We start from the raw sequence: 17,060 nt of genomic DNA on the forward strand, positions 1-17,060 counted from the left end.
CTGACCATATGCCTTCTACTAATCCTACGCTTAAAGGTACAGTATTCTACCACCTGCACTCACCTTCTACATTTTCGATCAATTAAGTCTAATTTATGGGCACAGTAGTATGGAATAGATCTGGAGGAAGTGCTTCCTGTGAGTTACAGAGCACCAATGTTAAAGGCATCCAAAACCTTCTATTTTGTACCTGTGCACAGGGGACATTCTTTCCAATTGCTCACCACAGCCAAAAATCCTGTTCTTGAATAGGACAACCAAGAAAAAACAGGAGGAAAGAGGACTAGCTGTGTGTTAGTTCTGATTCTCTAACACTAAACCCCTGGCCTAATAGTAAATATTAATACTAACCCCACTAGGAACATTCTCAGATGTTCTGGACTTCTTACTTCTCTTTATACTGTGCTTCATTCCTCGATTGCCCTTCCCTTGTCGTGAAAACCTTCTCCCTGTCCCCAGTGCAGCCACTTCTCACCGCACAGGTCAGGAGCTCAGATCTTCCATCGTGGTTTAAACCGCCAACAGGCCGTCCACCCTGGCCACAACGGTTTGGTTCAGCACGCACGCGGCGCTCTTGCAGGCAGCAGCGTGACAGCCACGCTATGCAGACAGGTTAATGCACTTCAAGAAACGTGCGAGTTTATAAAATGAAAAACGAGCAAGTATAGATTTCATTACATCTCTAATTTTCGAAATAACCCTATGTGCAGCATTACTGTAGTATGTACAGTATCGGTAGTATGACTTCTGGGAATCTTGTGCTCCATCCTATCAAACAATAGTTTACTTCCTAATGGGAAATGATGCTTGACTTGTTTTCCTTTGTTTGTCCTGTCAAATGCTGGTTGCCAAGTTTCTGTCCAAATGTTCAAAAGACAAACTGTTTACAGGCATTAAGCTGAAGGCAAGTCTGCCTAAAAGTGGGTGTCCGTCATGAGAGAAACAGCAAAGATTAGGTCTTTACGTAATCAGAGAGGATGTCTTTGCACATGTGACCCAAAAAAAGCTAATAGGGGACAAGTACAAAAATAAAACAAAGCAAAGAATAATTAATATTAATTATCTTGCACATAAGCAAGCTGTAGCAGCAAAAAAATAATAATATACCAAGTACAGTACTTGGACTCTGGATACATGAGTCTCCCTTCCTTTCCAGCACAAACACATGCACCACAGTATTTTCTCTGTCTCTCCAGTACCAGAAGCATTTAGCAGCGTAATCTTGTGGAGAATCCAAGACTCCTGGACAAACAAGACGTTCAAGACATTTGGGGGTTTTAAGGGACGAGGTACAAGATAAGAAAGGCCAGAAGACATTGCTAACTTAAAGGAATGGTTCTGTATCAAATCTGAGCTGGTTTACTATACAACCTCAAATAATTAAACCAGCCAATTCTCTGAAAAATTATTTAAACTCAGCTGTTCAGTTAGTCTTCCAGTACAAGGGGTTAGAGCAACTAGAAAGCAAAATATCACATGATTATTTTCAGTAGTGGACAAACCAGTCTTACAAAATACAGCTGTGTGTTTGTCTCTGCAGAGAGTAATGCTTTTTCTTTTCCAATAGCAAACTCACAGTTCAAAATGTGTTATTAAGCTTTCACTAGTGTTATTTGGGTCTCAAGAGCATAAAAATTTAAGTGCCAACCAAGCTTTTACCGGATTATTATGAACTTGAAAAGAATATTGTCGCTTTCTTGCATCTTTTAGTAAATACTAGACACAGAATAGGAAAATTTTCTTCCCAAATACAGAGCAGGTATTTCTTTATTCAGTACCAGTGATGAGTTGGTAAATATCGTATGAAAAACCATCTTCTCCTTACACTTTGTTTACTATTCTGTATAATTATCATATAATTTTCTATTATTTATATCCCTATTTTCTGATTGTTTTCATACTCTATTACTTTGTAACTATAGAAGAAGCATTTTTTTTCTGCTATTATGCTGGTTGCACTTAAAATAAATGCAACTCTTTCAATTTCTAAACTGGATTCTTTGCCTATCTGTCTGATTCCCTGTCTTGGATGGTACAAAGCAGTCATGCTACACGAAATTTTTGAGAGACAGACAGACATCTAATGATACACACCTTTGCAAACTATCACCAGTGACTAAGCCTTTTAGGAAATTATTTTTCTTCTTCATAGTGCTGGTTTCATTTCCCAGATACATCAGAAAACAACTAGCAGGCACTCAGGAAAAAAAAAAAAGATCAGTATGAACAGTTTAGATATGCAAGAAACAGCTAAACAACATGCGCATTCATGTTCTTTTCAGACTGTACAGAGATAAGACCTACAATTTTGTCATCTGACATTCATATACATTAACAAGCATTTCAAAAAGTTTTGGAAATTGAGACAGATGCCAGGCTGAATTCACCTGGGCTGTGGGAACAGCTGTACTCAAAATTTGGCAGGGTCCTTGTCTACCCAGGGTCTGGAAATGCAGGTCCCTCCACTCCCTTTCACCTGCCCAGACGTGCGCCTGACCCACCTGGGTATAGTCAAAGGCATCTTGATACAGGTTTTTTCCCCTAAGAATGTAACCTGTATGAATAAAATTTTCTGTTTCAGCTAGTTCACACACTCTGATAAGAAACATTTTGCCTAAATGTTCCCTGCTAGGTCTATTCAAACAACAACAAAGCCAGCAGACTAGAGTGAAAGAATGCGAAGCTGACAATATGCTTCTTTCTATGCCGATCTACTGGTAACAGCGGCTGCATCTCACTTTCGTCACAGTCCAGGACACGCAGGTCTCACCTCGTTATGGGTCCAGTGTATGCAAAAGCATTCGGGGTCCTCCAGTTTACATGTGGCTGGTGAAATCTTTAGGGAAAGAATGCTGCTCTGCCCAAGCTTTCATAACAGCCAATAAATTTAAAAAAAAAAGTTTAAACCAATAAATACCAGTAAAACAAAATATTTGCAGTTTGTCAAAACCAATGAATTCTTCGCACTGTGAAAGCAGTGGGTGATCTTTAAATCTAGGATGCTGCAGCTTCTGAGACAGCATGGTTCACTGAGTTTGGACAAACATAGCTATTACTTCCTTGGCCGTATTCTATGACGATGCAAGTAACGTCCACATAGATGGAAACATATTCACATGACAAATAAAACGGGACAAAAAAAAAATCAAAGAATAAGGCATTTCAGTTCAAACTAAATCTTTATTCATATGGAAAATACTACTTTTCTTTTTGCAAATGATGCTAATAAATAAAAATACTCAGAAAGAACTTTGCTTAGAGTTAAGTGACTAGTTACAGCCACATGAAGCTTTTAATTCCCATCAAAACCACGCCAACAGTCATGCAGATTGGCTACGAGAAAGCAATATAAACTATATTTTATTTTGTGCAATCTTATCATACAATCTTAATGCTACCTTATTCTAAACCATTTCACATAGATTGAAATGCAATTTCAAAACAAATATTAAGGGACATATTCTACACTTATTCCACGTATGGAGCTGTGTCTAGCTTAAGCCCATAGATGTATAATGTAGTTAAGCATCTAAAGAAGGTAAAAGAAAAGAAGACCCCATTCTGAAAATTCAGACAAGTTTATAAACATAAGAGAAGAAAAGCTCACACCAGTGAGTTCTCAAAAGACAAACACATTATTAAAGCGTAACAATAAATTATATTAAATTTAATAATGTTCATCCTTAGAATGGTTATTTCTGAGGAAAAAAGCACACCAAAACTTTCATCACTAGGAGTTAAACTGTAAGTTTACACATCTCAATTTCCCACTTGGATGCAATTTTGTTTATAATAGGCTTCAGCTTCGTGAGCATATTCTTTATCATACATTTAAAAACAAATTGAAAAATGTTGCAGTTAAGCTGCGCATCAAACACATCATCAAGGTGAGAAACAGGCACTTGACAGTATAATGTGCAAGGCAAAACCTTTACTGGTCACAGTATAAATAGTTTCTTCAGGAGGGAAATTAAAAGTTCTTAGCCCATCTTTGAGAGCAAAATATTGAGGGCTGCTAGCAGATCTTTTTCCGTTCTTTTAGGTCAGCACCAACAACCAAACTAAATATTAGCGCATGCCTTAGAGGGTATTCCATAAACTATAAAATGCAGCATACTTTACCCAAGAATACTAATTCTTTCCTATAATTAACCTCAGCATACGTACTTGCCAAAGGCAAATACACAGTTTACTCACAGACTAAATGATGCAATATAAAAATGCTAACCCTTTCTCCTCTATTAGTATTTTTTTAATATATAATGCCAATTTTACAAATACATTTGCCAGTTACATGATCCTGTTTTGTAGCACAAAACACTGATGTTCTTATATATAAACTTAACAGCAATGTCTTTTAACATCCTATTAATACCAGAAAAAAAAACAAAAACATTTTGCTACAGTTTCCTTCCAGGCACATCTCGATAGGAATCTCCAAAAAATAACTATGCAGGAACTGTAAGCCAGAAAACTATACATTAATTGGAAGAGAGAGGAGAAAGAGAGAGCTAAGAAAGGAGTAATGTGGCAGTTAACAGAAAAATGGTACAAGCTTAGAAGAAATTGCATGCATCCCTTTTCATCAGCGTAAGCTTCTTGCAAAAATATGTTTACAAGACATCCATTATAAAGGTATATGCTTTCTTGTAAAAATGCTGATTTTTTCTGAAATGCTAACTTGATCTTCCAACTGTACTGCCATGTTGCAAGGCAGTCAACAAGTTTTCAGTTCCGTTACACCAGTTTAACAATCAGGAGAGAAAAGGCCTACTGTTCATTTTTTATGAAACTTTTGGTTTGATTTTTTTCCGTGAATGTTAAAGTTTATGTAGGTCATATAAACAAAATGGAAACCAGCTTTAGATCTGACATCAGCCACACTGCTAATGAGAGACAATATGCTAGAAAGAGGCACTTTTAGTATTCTTATATACATTTCAAATCTCAAGTTTAACACTTCACCTTCTTTTACCAAAAAATTAAAAGATCAGTAGCTAATAAGACAGAGCTTTATAACAAAAATGCTTCAGAAGTTGTGTGCATGCACATACTTGCAATGGCTCAGTTACTCAGTTACCCTGAAAATGCCAGAGTACAATTCAATCACTGCTTATGGGGCAGGGGGGAAGGAACAGCACAGTACAAAGCAAAAATTTGTTTGTAGAACAAGGATCGGCTACTGTAAAAATGAACACATATGCCCCTCATAAGAAGCAACTTATCCCTAGATTCAGGACTATGGATACTGAATATTGAGATCATCTTATACTGTACTCACTGCTGCTTTCCAAATTTTCAATAATTTTTATTTTTGGCATAACATGCATCTTAAAAACGGAGAAGCTTAGCTTTGTCAAACAATGTTCAATATAAAAGAAAAAAAAAACAACCTCTGGAAGACCCATTTGACCTGACTATTGGTGAAGATCCTGTGATGGAAGGAATTACATTAGAATAGTTATTTTCCCATTTCATACGCAGTATAGCACATTGTGACAGTTGAGCATCTTGTGTGCACAAGCTGAAGCATATGCTGAGGGTGAAGATTTGGAAAACAGTCTACTAAGTGTAAGCATTCTCCCTGCAAGCGACAGATCAGTATTCTGAGTTAAAAAGGGACAGCATCAAAACTAAAATTTTGAGTGGCCCTCAAATACCAGAAAAAAGCCAGGACCTCAAGCTATTGGAAGTTCCTACATAAGGCAGTCAAATTTACAACCAGTGTATACATTCACTAAGGAATTACATTTTTTTGGTAAAACCAACAATCCAACATACTGCAGAGTCTGAATGTGAAATATAGGCACAAAATAGATTCTCTACTTTTTTTCAGTGTGGAAAACATAGCTATTTAACAATGTAATAAGAAAATTTACTATCAGGTGAGCAAAAATTTGTAACAATCTGAATAAAACAAAGTACTGTATAAAGGTGCAATATTGAGCAGATTTGATTTTGGTTTAAACATACGAGTAAATCATGGAACCTTTCTCTTCTTATCTGTAAAGTATTTCACATTACCAGTATAGTATCATTCTAGTTCTTCCCAGTTGTCAGTAAGGTTACCTTTGCTTTGACGTCTAATACTAACCAGCTTTCCAGCTGATTTGATACTCCACCTGGAACTGTTTCCTGAGCTGGCCAGGTTTGTGTATTTTGTGGAGCCTTTGGTTTCATCTTCCCAGCCTGACCAGGCTGTATAGTCACTTAAAGTAGCTGCTGCACCACCGGTAGAGTCAGCAGCGGTAATCTGCGGTGGTTCCCATCCCTCAATCTCATCTGGTTTCCTAGATGGGACATTCTGCTTTATCACCAAACTGTCCCAAAAACCTGGCTTCTTTTCAGACTTCATCTCTTCCTTTAACTTTAGGTTTGTTCTAGAAAAAAAACAATGATGAGGTGATTAATTTCTTCATTTAACAATGCATGTAATAGTTATTAATAAACATTCAATTAATTTATTATGTTTTATAGTAAGGAATGCTAATGAGTCATCAGCCTATGACAGCACATCCATTACTGCCGACTTCAGGAAAAACACCCTTGTATACACGTAAGCCTAAACACAGTAGAATCTTGCAGTCATAAATCCGAAGCAGACCGAGTATGGCCATTTCCTACTATAAAAGGACTGACACCCCCCCTTCCCCCTCACCCCGTGAATTACATAGAACCACCTTTGGAAATGCATGAAGTATTTTAGCATGCATTAGAACAATTTAGGACTTTAACCAAAAAAACCCCAAAAAACAAACCCAGAGCTAGGATAGTAGAAGGAATACAGAAATGTTTTGTCTACCACCAGCTTTAACAACCACTCACTATGTTCCTCAGTTTCATATACCTGTTATCACCTTGCCAGTTAAACCTTATACTGTAAAATAGTTGATGTACACAGTATTAGGACTGTAAAGATACCAGCATTTTTTTCATAAAGATCTGCACAATATTTTGAAAACAGCTGTTTTGTATTTCTGGTAAGAACTCCCAAAATTCCCCTACCAAAACCAAGAAAAAACAACCTTTGTTGTAATTTCTCTCTCAAAGAGACATTTGAAAGACTACTCATATTATTACATTTCTTATCCCATTAAAAACTTCAATCTGAATTATTTCATATTTGCAGTGTGGAGTATTTAAAATACAGAATGTCAAAAGTTTATATGCAGGGTTATGTTTGTAATCAAATAATGGACCACAAGGAAAGGCTGAATACCAGCGGTGAAACACACAACCTTCAGGGTTCAATGAGCTAAATAGCAAATTGAAAGCATTATCTGCTAGTAGCATACAAATTCCTTAGCCACAAATAAAACCACCACTGAAATTTTTTTAGCATGTCTATTGGAAGAGCTTTTTTCCATTAACAAAAGCTTGACACTATCATATTTAAATAGAAGCAACTGAACCAATACCTTTAAAATGACTTTTCCTTTACTGAATTTTGAATTTATGATTAGATTTTTCAGGATTTTCATCTTGCTAAAGCCAGTCACAGACTCCGAACACTTTTCTCATATTTCGTCGAGTAGCACACTTGAAAAGTTGCATGTTTCTTTAAAAGTAAAGTAAAAATCGTGGTATACAGTTATAGGAAAATACGCCCAAACTTAAAATACAGGCAGTTTTCATAGTAATGCTAAACTAGCTTTCCACATTTGTGGTAGCTTGGTTTTCATACTTCCGCTCTCTTCACTGGGTTACTTGACTCTTATATTCAGCATCAATTGCAAAGGATCCTTGAAGCAACCTAGCATCTTAATAACACCCATAAAATTGTACAGGGACAGCAGCTGGGAACCTTTGGGAAGTTTTATGGAACAAGCTCAAATGGAAATGGAAATATATGTATTTACATTCTAAATTGTTTATGTATATATAGACACACACACCCCTACATGCACATATATACACTTGCATACTGAAATATATATATATTTCAAAGTAAACTGGAAACAAAACATACTACAGCAAGTTTTATCAAAGCTAATATTTGGCTGGAACAGCTATATTAATAGGTGGCACATTTTTTCCTGTTTGTAACCAAGGCAGTTCGGTAGCACAAGTATATGTAGGCTTTACCTATATATACTTGTAACAGCAAACTAGTCTGTCCTGGGAAGAGGTCTGTTCTGTTCAGAGAACAGCTCTAACCATACCGGCAGCAGAACTGTTCCAAGTAAACACCTCAGCTCCAACAGGGAAGATTTGCAGATCCTGGTATATAGCTACTCCGCTTAACGTTTTTAGGTGTAGACAAGACTTCAAAAGAGAAAGTAAAGCATGTAAAAAAAGGAATTTGTAAACTCAGCCATAATTAATCCTTAAGAGGAAAGGGGGAGGGTGGGAATGACCCTTTTACTCAGAAACATTTACTCCTTTTCTACAGTAAAAAAACTACTATGCAGCTAATTCCCTTTTCTTCCCGACAGACCTAAAAAGGTTATCAACAATATCCATCCTTTCCTAATACAGCATGCCTTAATGATTGGAAGCTTAACATATACATAATTTTGAAATGTACCTAAACCTTTCTCTGTGATTTAACTTCCAGGAGTTGAACACTACTGCTTCTCAGTGTCTACCTTCACTACTTTGCACAGCTATTTTCTGTTCCAGTTTGTGTATTTTCATAGCAGATAGACCAGTTGGTTTTACTCACCCTTTGGATTTTGGAGACTTGCATCCTGCTAGCAATTGCTGTTCGTCATCTTTATTGAACATAGACGTCACTTCCTTCCAACCCCGGAAACTTGCACCTTGAACCTATACAGAGAAGTAAACATCCTCATAAATGTGAATTACAGACTCACAAGCACAGAGCATGGCTGCCAGTGCTGACTCTGGGTGGCTAATAGGCAGCAATGGCCCTGCCTCTCGTGTGCTGTGCAGCTAGGAGCACAGCAGCCCTATACAGCCTGCAGAGGATGGCCACATTTTGAAGAAGAGCAAGTTGGGTTACTGCAGCAAGAGCTCTCTCCTACTGAGCAAAGAGTACAAAACCTTGCCAGTTTGCAGAGGCTGGCAAGTGATGTCAGGGAGTACAGCTGGGCTCCTGGATGCTCTTCTGCAGGCAGGAGCTGCTGGCTCCATTTTAGTATATCACAGTAAGAAGGGAATTGAGGCAGCTTAGGAAACAGTCTAAGGGGCTTCAGTAGACAGAAATGAAATGAACAGTCATTGCTAGAAGGGGCCACAATGGACAGGACAGCCAGCTGAATTATGAAACTCTTAAGATTTAACCTGCTTTGTACTCATGGTTCCTATTTTTTCCACCAAAACTACTTCTTGTGGCCCTGCAAGCAAAAAGGCTAAGGGCATTGGGCTCCCCAGTGAAATGTAACACGTGGCACTGGTGCACTACAGTGTGCTCTCTAAATTTACTGCAACCATTAAACATGTAGCATAAATTATTTTTTCAACATTATTACAGGTTTGATTCCCTCTCCCCCAAAGCGAAAAAAAAACAGGTATTGGTTATTTTTATTCTGATAGCATGCTTAGGACTCTAACAGAAATGCACGCATGCGTGCTGAGCACAGAATATGAAAGTTGCTCTTCTTTCTCGCAGGGTCTAGTAAGAATGGCAGAGTGACAGTCTATCAGTGTTACTTGACTACATTAAAAAATACAACAATACATTATGAAGTATAATAAACAATCAAAACAAAATTGTAGTTGTCAACATAAGTGAAGGCTAATTCATCACCTATTATTATGCTTCATCCTTTCTGCAGAACTTATCAGTGCAAATTAGTATCAATTTGACATTTAGGTTTTAACTGATTACAGTTTATAACTGGTACGTCCATGTAGGCCTTAAGACATGTGAAACATCACCTCCAAATTAAGCAGAAACACCAGATAGGAAATACTGGTACTGCCACCTCCTCACCTTTCAGAAACCCACAACCTCTACCATTTACAGGAGTAAAACAGCACCCTTGTTATTGCACGACAGTCATGGAGTATTTCCATGTCTTCTCCCGTTTCACTATGTCCTACACCTTCGCTTCTCACCTGCCTTGCCTACTCACATCTGAACTGCCTCAGCTACTTTGACTCAGGAGACATAGCAGATCCATTTTAGGATCAGGAGGAAGGTCTAACCTAGACTCAGTTCAACTTTGGTTAGATACAAACATGGATCCAGCTTTGGGAAAAGCTCTGGAGAACTCTGAAGAGGGAAGGCTGAGCAAGCCCAAACCAACTTCCAGCTCTCATTCATGGGATATGGACAGACTAGGTACATGAGAGCCAGGTTCACCACAATCCAGGCCTCCGCAACTGCTCTGCTCACCTCTTCCTAAACCCATGCCTAATCTTACCATAAACCACAGCATTCCTCATGGCTTCACAAGAAAAGCAACAGCTTCTATATATATTTTTTACACTATGAGAATACAGTGACTACAGATTATAATAAGCAAACCCTCATGTTTAATTTAAACATACACTTTCTATTTTTAATTATGTTAAAAATATGTAGACAGCTAACTTCCACTTTGCATCCCTGTGGCAGACTCACCATACCTATCTCACAGAAGACTGGTACCGTTGATAGTATAAAACAAAAGCAGACAAGCTGCAGATGATACCTTCAAACAGATACCTTGCTATACAAAATCCTTGTGTTTAAACCATCAGCCTCTCCAAGCAGTACTCAACATCTAATGCTTCTGTGGTGTAAATAATGGTCTAAAACCTCAATTTTAGTCTATAAAGGCCTAATCCTATTATCTGTTTCTGTTGTTCAGTTAAATTCTGTAACAAGTTTAACATGAGGATTTGTTGCTCTGATTTGGCTTCCTCTCACTGCAAAGTAGTTAATTCACAACAAACTTCAAAAAAAAAAAAATCTCCAAGAAGTTAGCTGTTGAAGGAAGTAGTCTGTTTAAAAGAAAGAAAGAAAGAAAGGGGAAAAAAAAAAGACCAAAAAAAAAAGAAACTCTAGAAAGCACCTGGCTTTTCCTATGTTAAAAAAATCCTTCATCGTCTGTTATCTTACTCAAACTCTACTATTTCAGGCCTTTTTGTGAAGGAACCGCCTCTTGCCACCATAGGCGAACCCACAATTAAAAGCAGCACATAACAACTCTTACTGCCTTAATCCTTGTCATGGTTTAACCCCAGTCAGCAACCAAGCACCGCACAGCTGCTGGCTCACCCTGCCCCCGCGGTGGGATGGGGGAGAGAATCTGAAGAGTAAAAGAAAAAAAACTCGTGGGCTGAGATAAGAACGGTTTAGTAATTGAAATAAAATAAAATAAAATAATAATAATAAATTGTAATGAGAAGGAAAACAACAAGAGAGCAAGAGAGGAACAAAACCCAAGGGAAAAAAACAAGTGATGCAACCTCTCACCACCCACTGACCAACGCCCAGCCAGTCCCCGAGCAGCGATCGCTGCCCCCCAGCCAACTCCCCCCAGTTTCTATACTGAGCATGGCATCATATGGTATGGAATAGCCCTTTGGGCAGTTGGGGTCAGCTGTCCTGGCTGTGCCCCCTCCCAGCTTCTTGTGCACCTGGCAGAGCATGGGAAGCTGAAAAGTCCTTGACCAGTGTAAACACCACTTAGCAACAACTAAAACATCAGTGTGCTGTCAACTGTATTATTCTCATCCTAAATCCAAAACACAGCACTATACCAGCTACTAGGAAGAAAATTAACTCTATCCCAGCTGAAACCAGGACAATCCTTTAGGCCTTTAAACTGGAAAAAGACTCAAATGTACCTCAGGGATCTAATTTATACATAAGCTTGTCTTTCTTTGCTAATGATGTTTCATAAAGCCATTGCCACATAATAAATCTGCAGATTAAAAAAACAACCAAAAAAACCAACAACCTTGTTACTGGTTTTCAGATAGCAATTTAATAGACAGACAAAGGGCTTAACTTAAATTATTAAATTATATGTGCCTTTAAAGAACAGCATTGACAAAAGACTATTTGGAGATAAGCATTTATACACACACACATTCATGTAAAAAAGGATATACCTGCACATACACCTTCTTTTAATCTAGAACATCATACGTACTTCACTGATACAACTCCAACCTTTGCTGCATTGTTTTGGATACTGAAGCAATCCTCCAGGCAAAAAACCAAACCAAACCAAAACAAAAAAACCAAAACCATTTCATAATAAAATCCTGTTAATATCTCGCCACAAGCCTTCCATATTTTTAACTTTGGATATTTTTAAATTTAATTTCATTAAGCCCGATTCTGATTTACAGATATCTTTAAGAACAATTATTGGAACAATTAATAGAACTTATATAAGTTCTATTCAGTGTTAAGCAGATAGTGTGTGCGGGTCTCCAAATAAAAATTTACAAACTCTGCAATCTTTCCACCTGTATGTAAATCAGTACCTATGTACACATTGTACCATTCCTTCAATGTTTTTCATAAACAAGTACTCTCACAATGGATCCATGGCATTTGGTAGGTACATACAAGGGTAGTAACTGTGTAGCAGATTCTAACTGATTTACTCTTCTCTCAACTAGCCCTTAGAGGAAATGTATGCTAAACCTTTAAGACATACTTCCACCACTTATTTATTTGGGGTTTCCAGAGGAAACACTGCCAGGATAATCCACTAACAGCATCAATGTCCAAGTAGACCATATTTTGCTAATATGCGATAAAACTCATTGCACAAAGTCTAGTGGATATTAAATGGACTAGGCTGAAAGAAACCCCAGAAGTGCAGGAGTAAAACCAGAACGTCTGCCTACCATGCTTAAGCCTCCTCTTCTACACCCGCCTGCACCGGCGCTGATCCTCTGAAGCATCTTTTCACTCAACTGAAAAGGAGCGGACACCTCACTCCTGATAGTCTTCTTAGTGGTACCATACTTAAGAATATAAACCTTAGCAAAGGAGGAGGTCAAATACTTATTTCCCACTTCCAGAAGCTTTTTTCTAACTACTGAACTGTTTGTTAAGATAACAATCTTTCTTTTTGACTATGGCTATTGTGTAACTCTGTCACATACTAAAAAAAATCGCTCGTAACAGACTGCTGCCTTTCTGTATTTCTTTTCAATGTTCTTTAAAGATTTTTAACCTACAGACAAGCACCACCTACAGATGCAGTGCCACCACCAATGCAGCTGGAACAGTTACAACTGTCTCTGCTGGTAGGTACAGCTCAGGAAGGAGATCTTGAAGTTACCATTCTCTGAAACCATCAGTGTGACATGCAGCAGCTGCAAAGCCAAAAAATGCTGGGAACCATCACAAAAAGGATTAGACAAATACAGACAGCAGGTCCATAAATGGATACCCTCTATTTAGAGGGATGTATCCTCTAATATCTCAAAACAATGATTCTTGATGTTAGGGGAAGAGGCCCTACAAACCGGCCAAGCTATGCTCTCCCTGAACAGCATCTCCTGTTGCCGCAAAGACAGACTGCCAGACTAGACAGGCCAGTCTCGGAATCAGCTGGGAATTTCTTACATTCTCACAGAGCACATGGAGAAAGACCCAGATCCCAGAATAATTAGCTTCCTTGCAATGGATTTCAAAGGAAGGTCAATAAGTAAAGAAGAAATGACACTTTGGTAAGCTGACTCCTCACCAAACTGGAGGCTTATTTTATGTAAAAAGATTAAAGTTATGCAAAGTATGAAAATACAGTACTGATATGGTCATAAAGCATTAAGCCACTTGCAGAAGTTCTGTATTTCATTTTTATGATGTAACTGTCTACACAAAACTCCAAAGTACTACTCCTAAAATTTTCAAAAAAGTTTATATACATAACTGACTAGCTTGTATTCTCAAACTTTTAAAGTATTTTTCCATGTGTCAGTGGAAAAAGAAGTAATTCAACATCAAGTTCACAGAATCACACAGCCTTTAGAGCTGGAAGGGACCTCTGGAGACCACCTACTCCAACCACACTGCTCAAAGCAGGGTCAGCTTGAGCAGATTGCCAAAGATACTGTACAGCCAGGTTTTCAGTATCTCCACAGCTGGAGAATCCACAGCCTCTCTGGGCAACCTGTTCCAGAGCTTGACCACCCTCATGGTGAAAATATTTTTTCTTATGTTTAAATGGTATTTCTTCTATTTCAATTTGTGCTCATTGCCTCTTGCCCATTCACTGAGCACCACCAAGAAAAGTCAAGCTCCATCTTCTTTAGACCCTCCCTGCTGCTGGTGTACATGCAGAAACCATTCTTGTTGCTCTTCATTTTCCTCACCAGATTTAACTCTAGGTGGGCTTTGTCTTTCCTAACCCCATCCCTGCATGCTCAGAGAGTGTCTCTATATTCCCCCCAGGTCACTTGACCCTGCTTCCACCTCCTGTATGCTTCCTTTTTATATTTCAGGTTTTTCAGGAACATCTTGTTCATCTAGAGAGGCCTCCTGCCACCTTTGCTTCTTGCTCTGCTTAATGGGATGAGCTATTCTTGAGCTTGGAGGAGGTGATCTTTGAAAATCAAAGCTGATTGATACCACTAGAATAGAACCAGGTGGACAGTCAAAACTCCAGGTTAAAAAAAAAAAAAAAAAAAAATCAGGTGGAATGCCCATAAGAGACTGCTAAGAAAAAGAGCACCATTAAAAAGGACTAGAATTGTAACATGAGATGTTAGAAAGTCAAAACCTTTAGAGGACCAGGTCAGATGCTGCAGTCTACTATTTTTCAAAAATACCAATGAGAAACAAAGCAGAAACTTCTCAAGATGCCATTTCAGTATTCTATGAAGTAGGATTACAGACTGGTCTCATACCAGTTTGACTATGGGACCATGGAGTATGCTTATCAGAACAGCCGTTAATAAAGTTTCTCCCATATCTTCCTTTTTAGATTGTGAAAATCTGTGCAGCACAATGCCCTGTGCAATCACCTAAAAGGATCAAAAGAAGTGAAATTACACATACATATTAACCCATCAGTTGGATTGGCAGACTACTGAAAAACCATCATCATTGTCTGTCCCAACAGGCATCTAAAGAGCTCAAGCCCAGAGCACAGATTCCTCCCCTTCCATAGAGGAAATTCCAGCTTATGAAGTATTCTTTCTCCACCATGAAAAAGCTGCCATTTAATTAGCGTATCTTCTGAAACTGGGAGTACAAGTAGTCACTTCTAGAACATGATGTAAAGGATGCAGTCTGTATCCCTAGTCAAACCGTCTGCTGTTTCTCCCCCTCGCTCCCCTCCCCTCTGCTTTGCCAATGCTTCCATATCAGTGCCCATCTGTGAGACAGATTCCCACAGAGAAGTCTCACAAGGTGGCAGATCTGGTTCATCAGACACTGCTGCTGAAAAAGGTCAACCCAGTCCATTGCCTGCTCACATTTATTATATTACCTTCCTTACACTATGGTTTTGTACCTGTGTGATACTGTGGAAAACCAGTTCAACTCACTACGCCGGCAGAAATCTAACTCGTTCATTTTTTGCATTCTTTTGGATTAGTGATAAGAATCAGCTCACTAAAAGATGTCAAAGCCAGACAGTCACCAAAGAATGTGCAAGTTAGGGGCAACAGCACCTTTTTTGTAGCAGCAACTACCATATCAGCTCAAGCACCCTCTGAAAGTTGCAGTCATCTATCCACTTTCATCCATATATACAGCTTTGTACATACAGTATGGCTTCCCCAAACTCACCCTCTAAGCTTCACTCTGTAAACTCAACCCTTATAGTAAGGGTTTTCTGCTTTGTTACCTGTATTGACTCAAGTGAATCAACTGTATATAAATTGCATATGTTTACTACAATTTTTCTCTTTAGATAAAACAGGGAACAAATGTCTACTGACAGTTAACTTTATCAAGTGCCCCAGAAAGGGCAGCTCCTCTCAGATTGGAAGTCTCCTACAAAATTGAGAAGTATTATTACAAAAAAATGACTTTAGGTATACCATTTTTCACCAAACCAACAAACTCTGATGATTTACATGACTCTCAGCTTCCCATACGAGGTAAACAGGCAACGAGTAATAAATGAACAATCAAAGAGTCTACTGGGAAACAGTAAAGCATCGCTAAGAAGACTTTTCAGTTAATTTTACTGTCAAAGGTATATAGTTCATAATTAGAGCTCTATTAGAGGGCAAGAAGGTTCATGAAAAATTAGACTAAAAGGCAACAAACAGGAGTACTAACAGTTGGGTATAAACTAAAGAAGTAGTTCAGTCCTAAAAGCAAATTTAAAAAGTACATTGCAAAAAGAAAGTATGTAGATATAGATGAACATATACTAAAGAAGACGACTATGTGTAAATTTAACTGAAAACAGTTAAATCCATCCATCAGATGGATGTGATTAATGTACATGAACACCTTATTATGGGAGGAAAAAAAGCACATAATTCAATCAAGTCAAAGAATAATAGCAAGGATTTGGGACACTATGTTAGAGGTACAAGACAAACAGGTTACATTTCAAAGCAAGAGATTAAAGTATGTTCGAATATTACTCCGACTCTAAAATAGTACTGTTTTATGAGTGAGTACCAGTACTTCCAATATATTCCGGTTAGACTTTTCTACTTCCTGACTGCCTGGCCAGCAGGGCTCTAGAGCACAGAAGTCACTCTCTGCGGGCTACAAGAAGCCACCTGAGAAGAGTCTTAGCAACCAAAACGAGCAATTACAGGGGGTTCTGGCTATATACCTGCAGTGAGAATCAGCATGTTCAATGCCATTGTGGAATTAAGCAGCTAATCTGTAAGAAGTCACTGCTCAGCATGTGTGAAATGAGATTTCCAGAAATTTATATTTTGGCCAAGTTTTAGCAGACTTTCACAAGTATTTTCACAGAGGATTGACAACTGGTGAATCAAAACCCTCCAGCAAAGTATAGGCACTCCACAAAACACTTGCAGAATTTTTTTATAAACATAAACAAAAAGAGCGGATTTTCCTCTCAACCTTGACTGAGAAGAAACAATTCTTTGTTCTACAGCTTCCCTCCCTCCTCCCCCTGAAAAAAATGAACCTAAAATAAAAAGCTAGAGATGGAATTTTCCATATAAGTACCTTACAGTTCAATAGTTACAACTGTTTTATA

At 38.2% G+C, this 17,060-nt stretch overlaps 1 protein-coding gene across 2 annotated transcripts in view; it reads right to left on the reverse strand.

Moving 5' to 3' along the window:
* Window positions 1–3,207: 3,207 nt before the first annotated feature.
* The window catches only part of TDRP (testis development related protein), a 29,210-nt gene continuing 15,357 nt past the window's right edge, over window positions 3,208–17,060 (reverse strand). For both annotated transcript variants that reach the window (XM_075498031.1, XM_075498030.1), the window contains 2 exons: window positions 8,666–8,769; window positions 3,208–6,380 (listed from right to left, as the gene is read on the reverse strand). In XM_075498031.1, coding sequence (XP_075354146.1) covers window positions 6,035–6,380; window positions 8,666–8,769 — 450 coding nt within the window. In that variant the 3' untranslated portion in view covers window positions 3,208–6,034. The remainder of the gene's footprint in view (window positions 6,381–8,665; window positions 8,770–17,060) is intronic.

The sequence above is a fragment of the Mycteria americana genome, chromosome 3 (assembly GCF_035582795.1).
Source record: "Mycteria americana isolate JAX WOST 10 ecotype Jacksonville Zoo and Gardens chromosome 3, USCA_MyAme_1.0, whole genome shotgun sequence".
NCBI lineage: Eukaryota > Metazoa > Chordata > Aves > Ciconiiformes > Ciconiidae > Mycteria > Mycteria americana.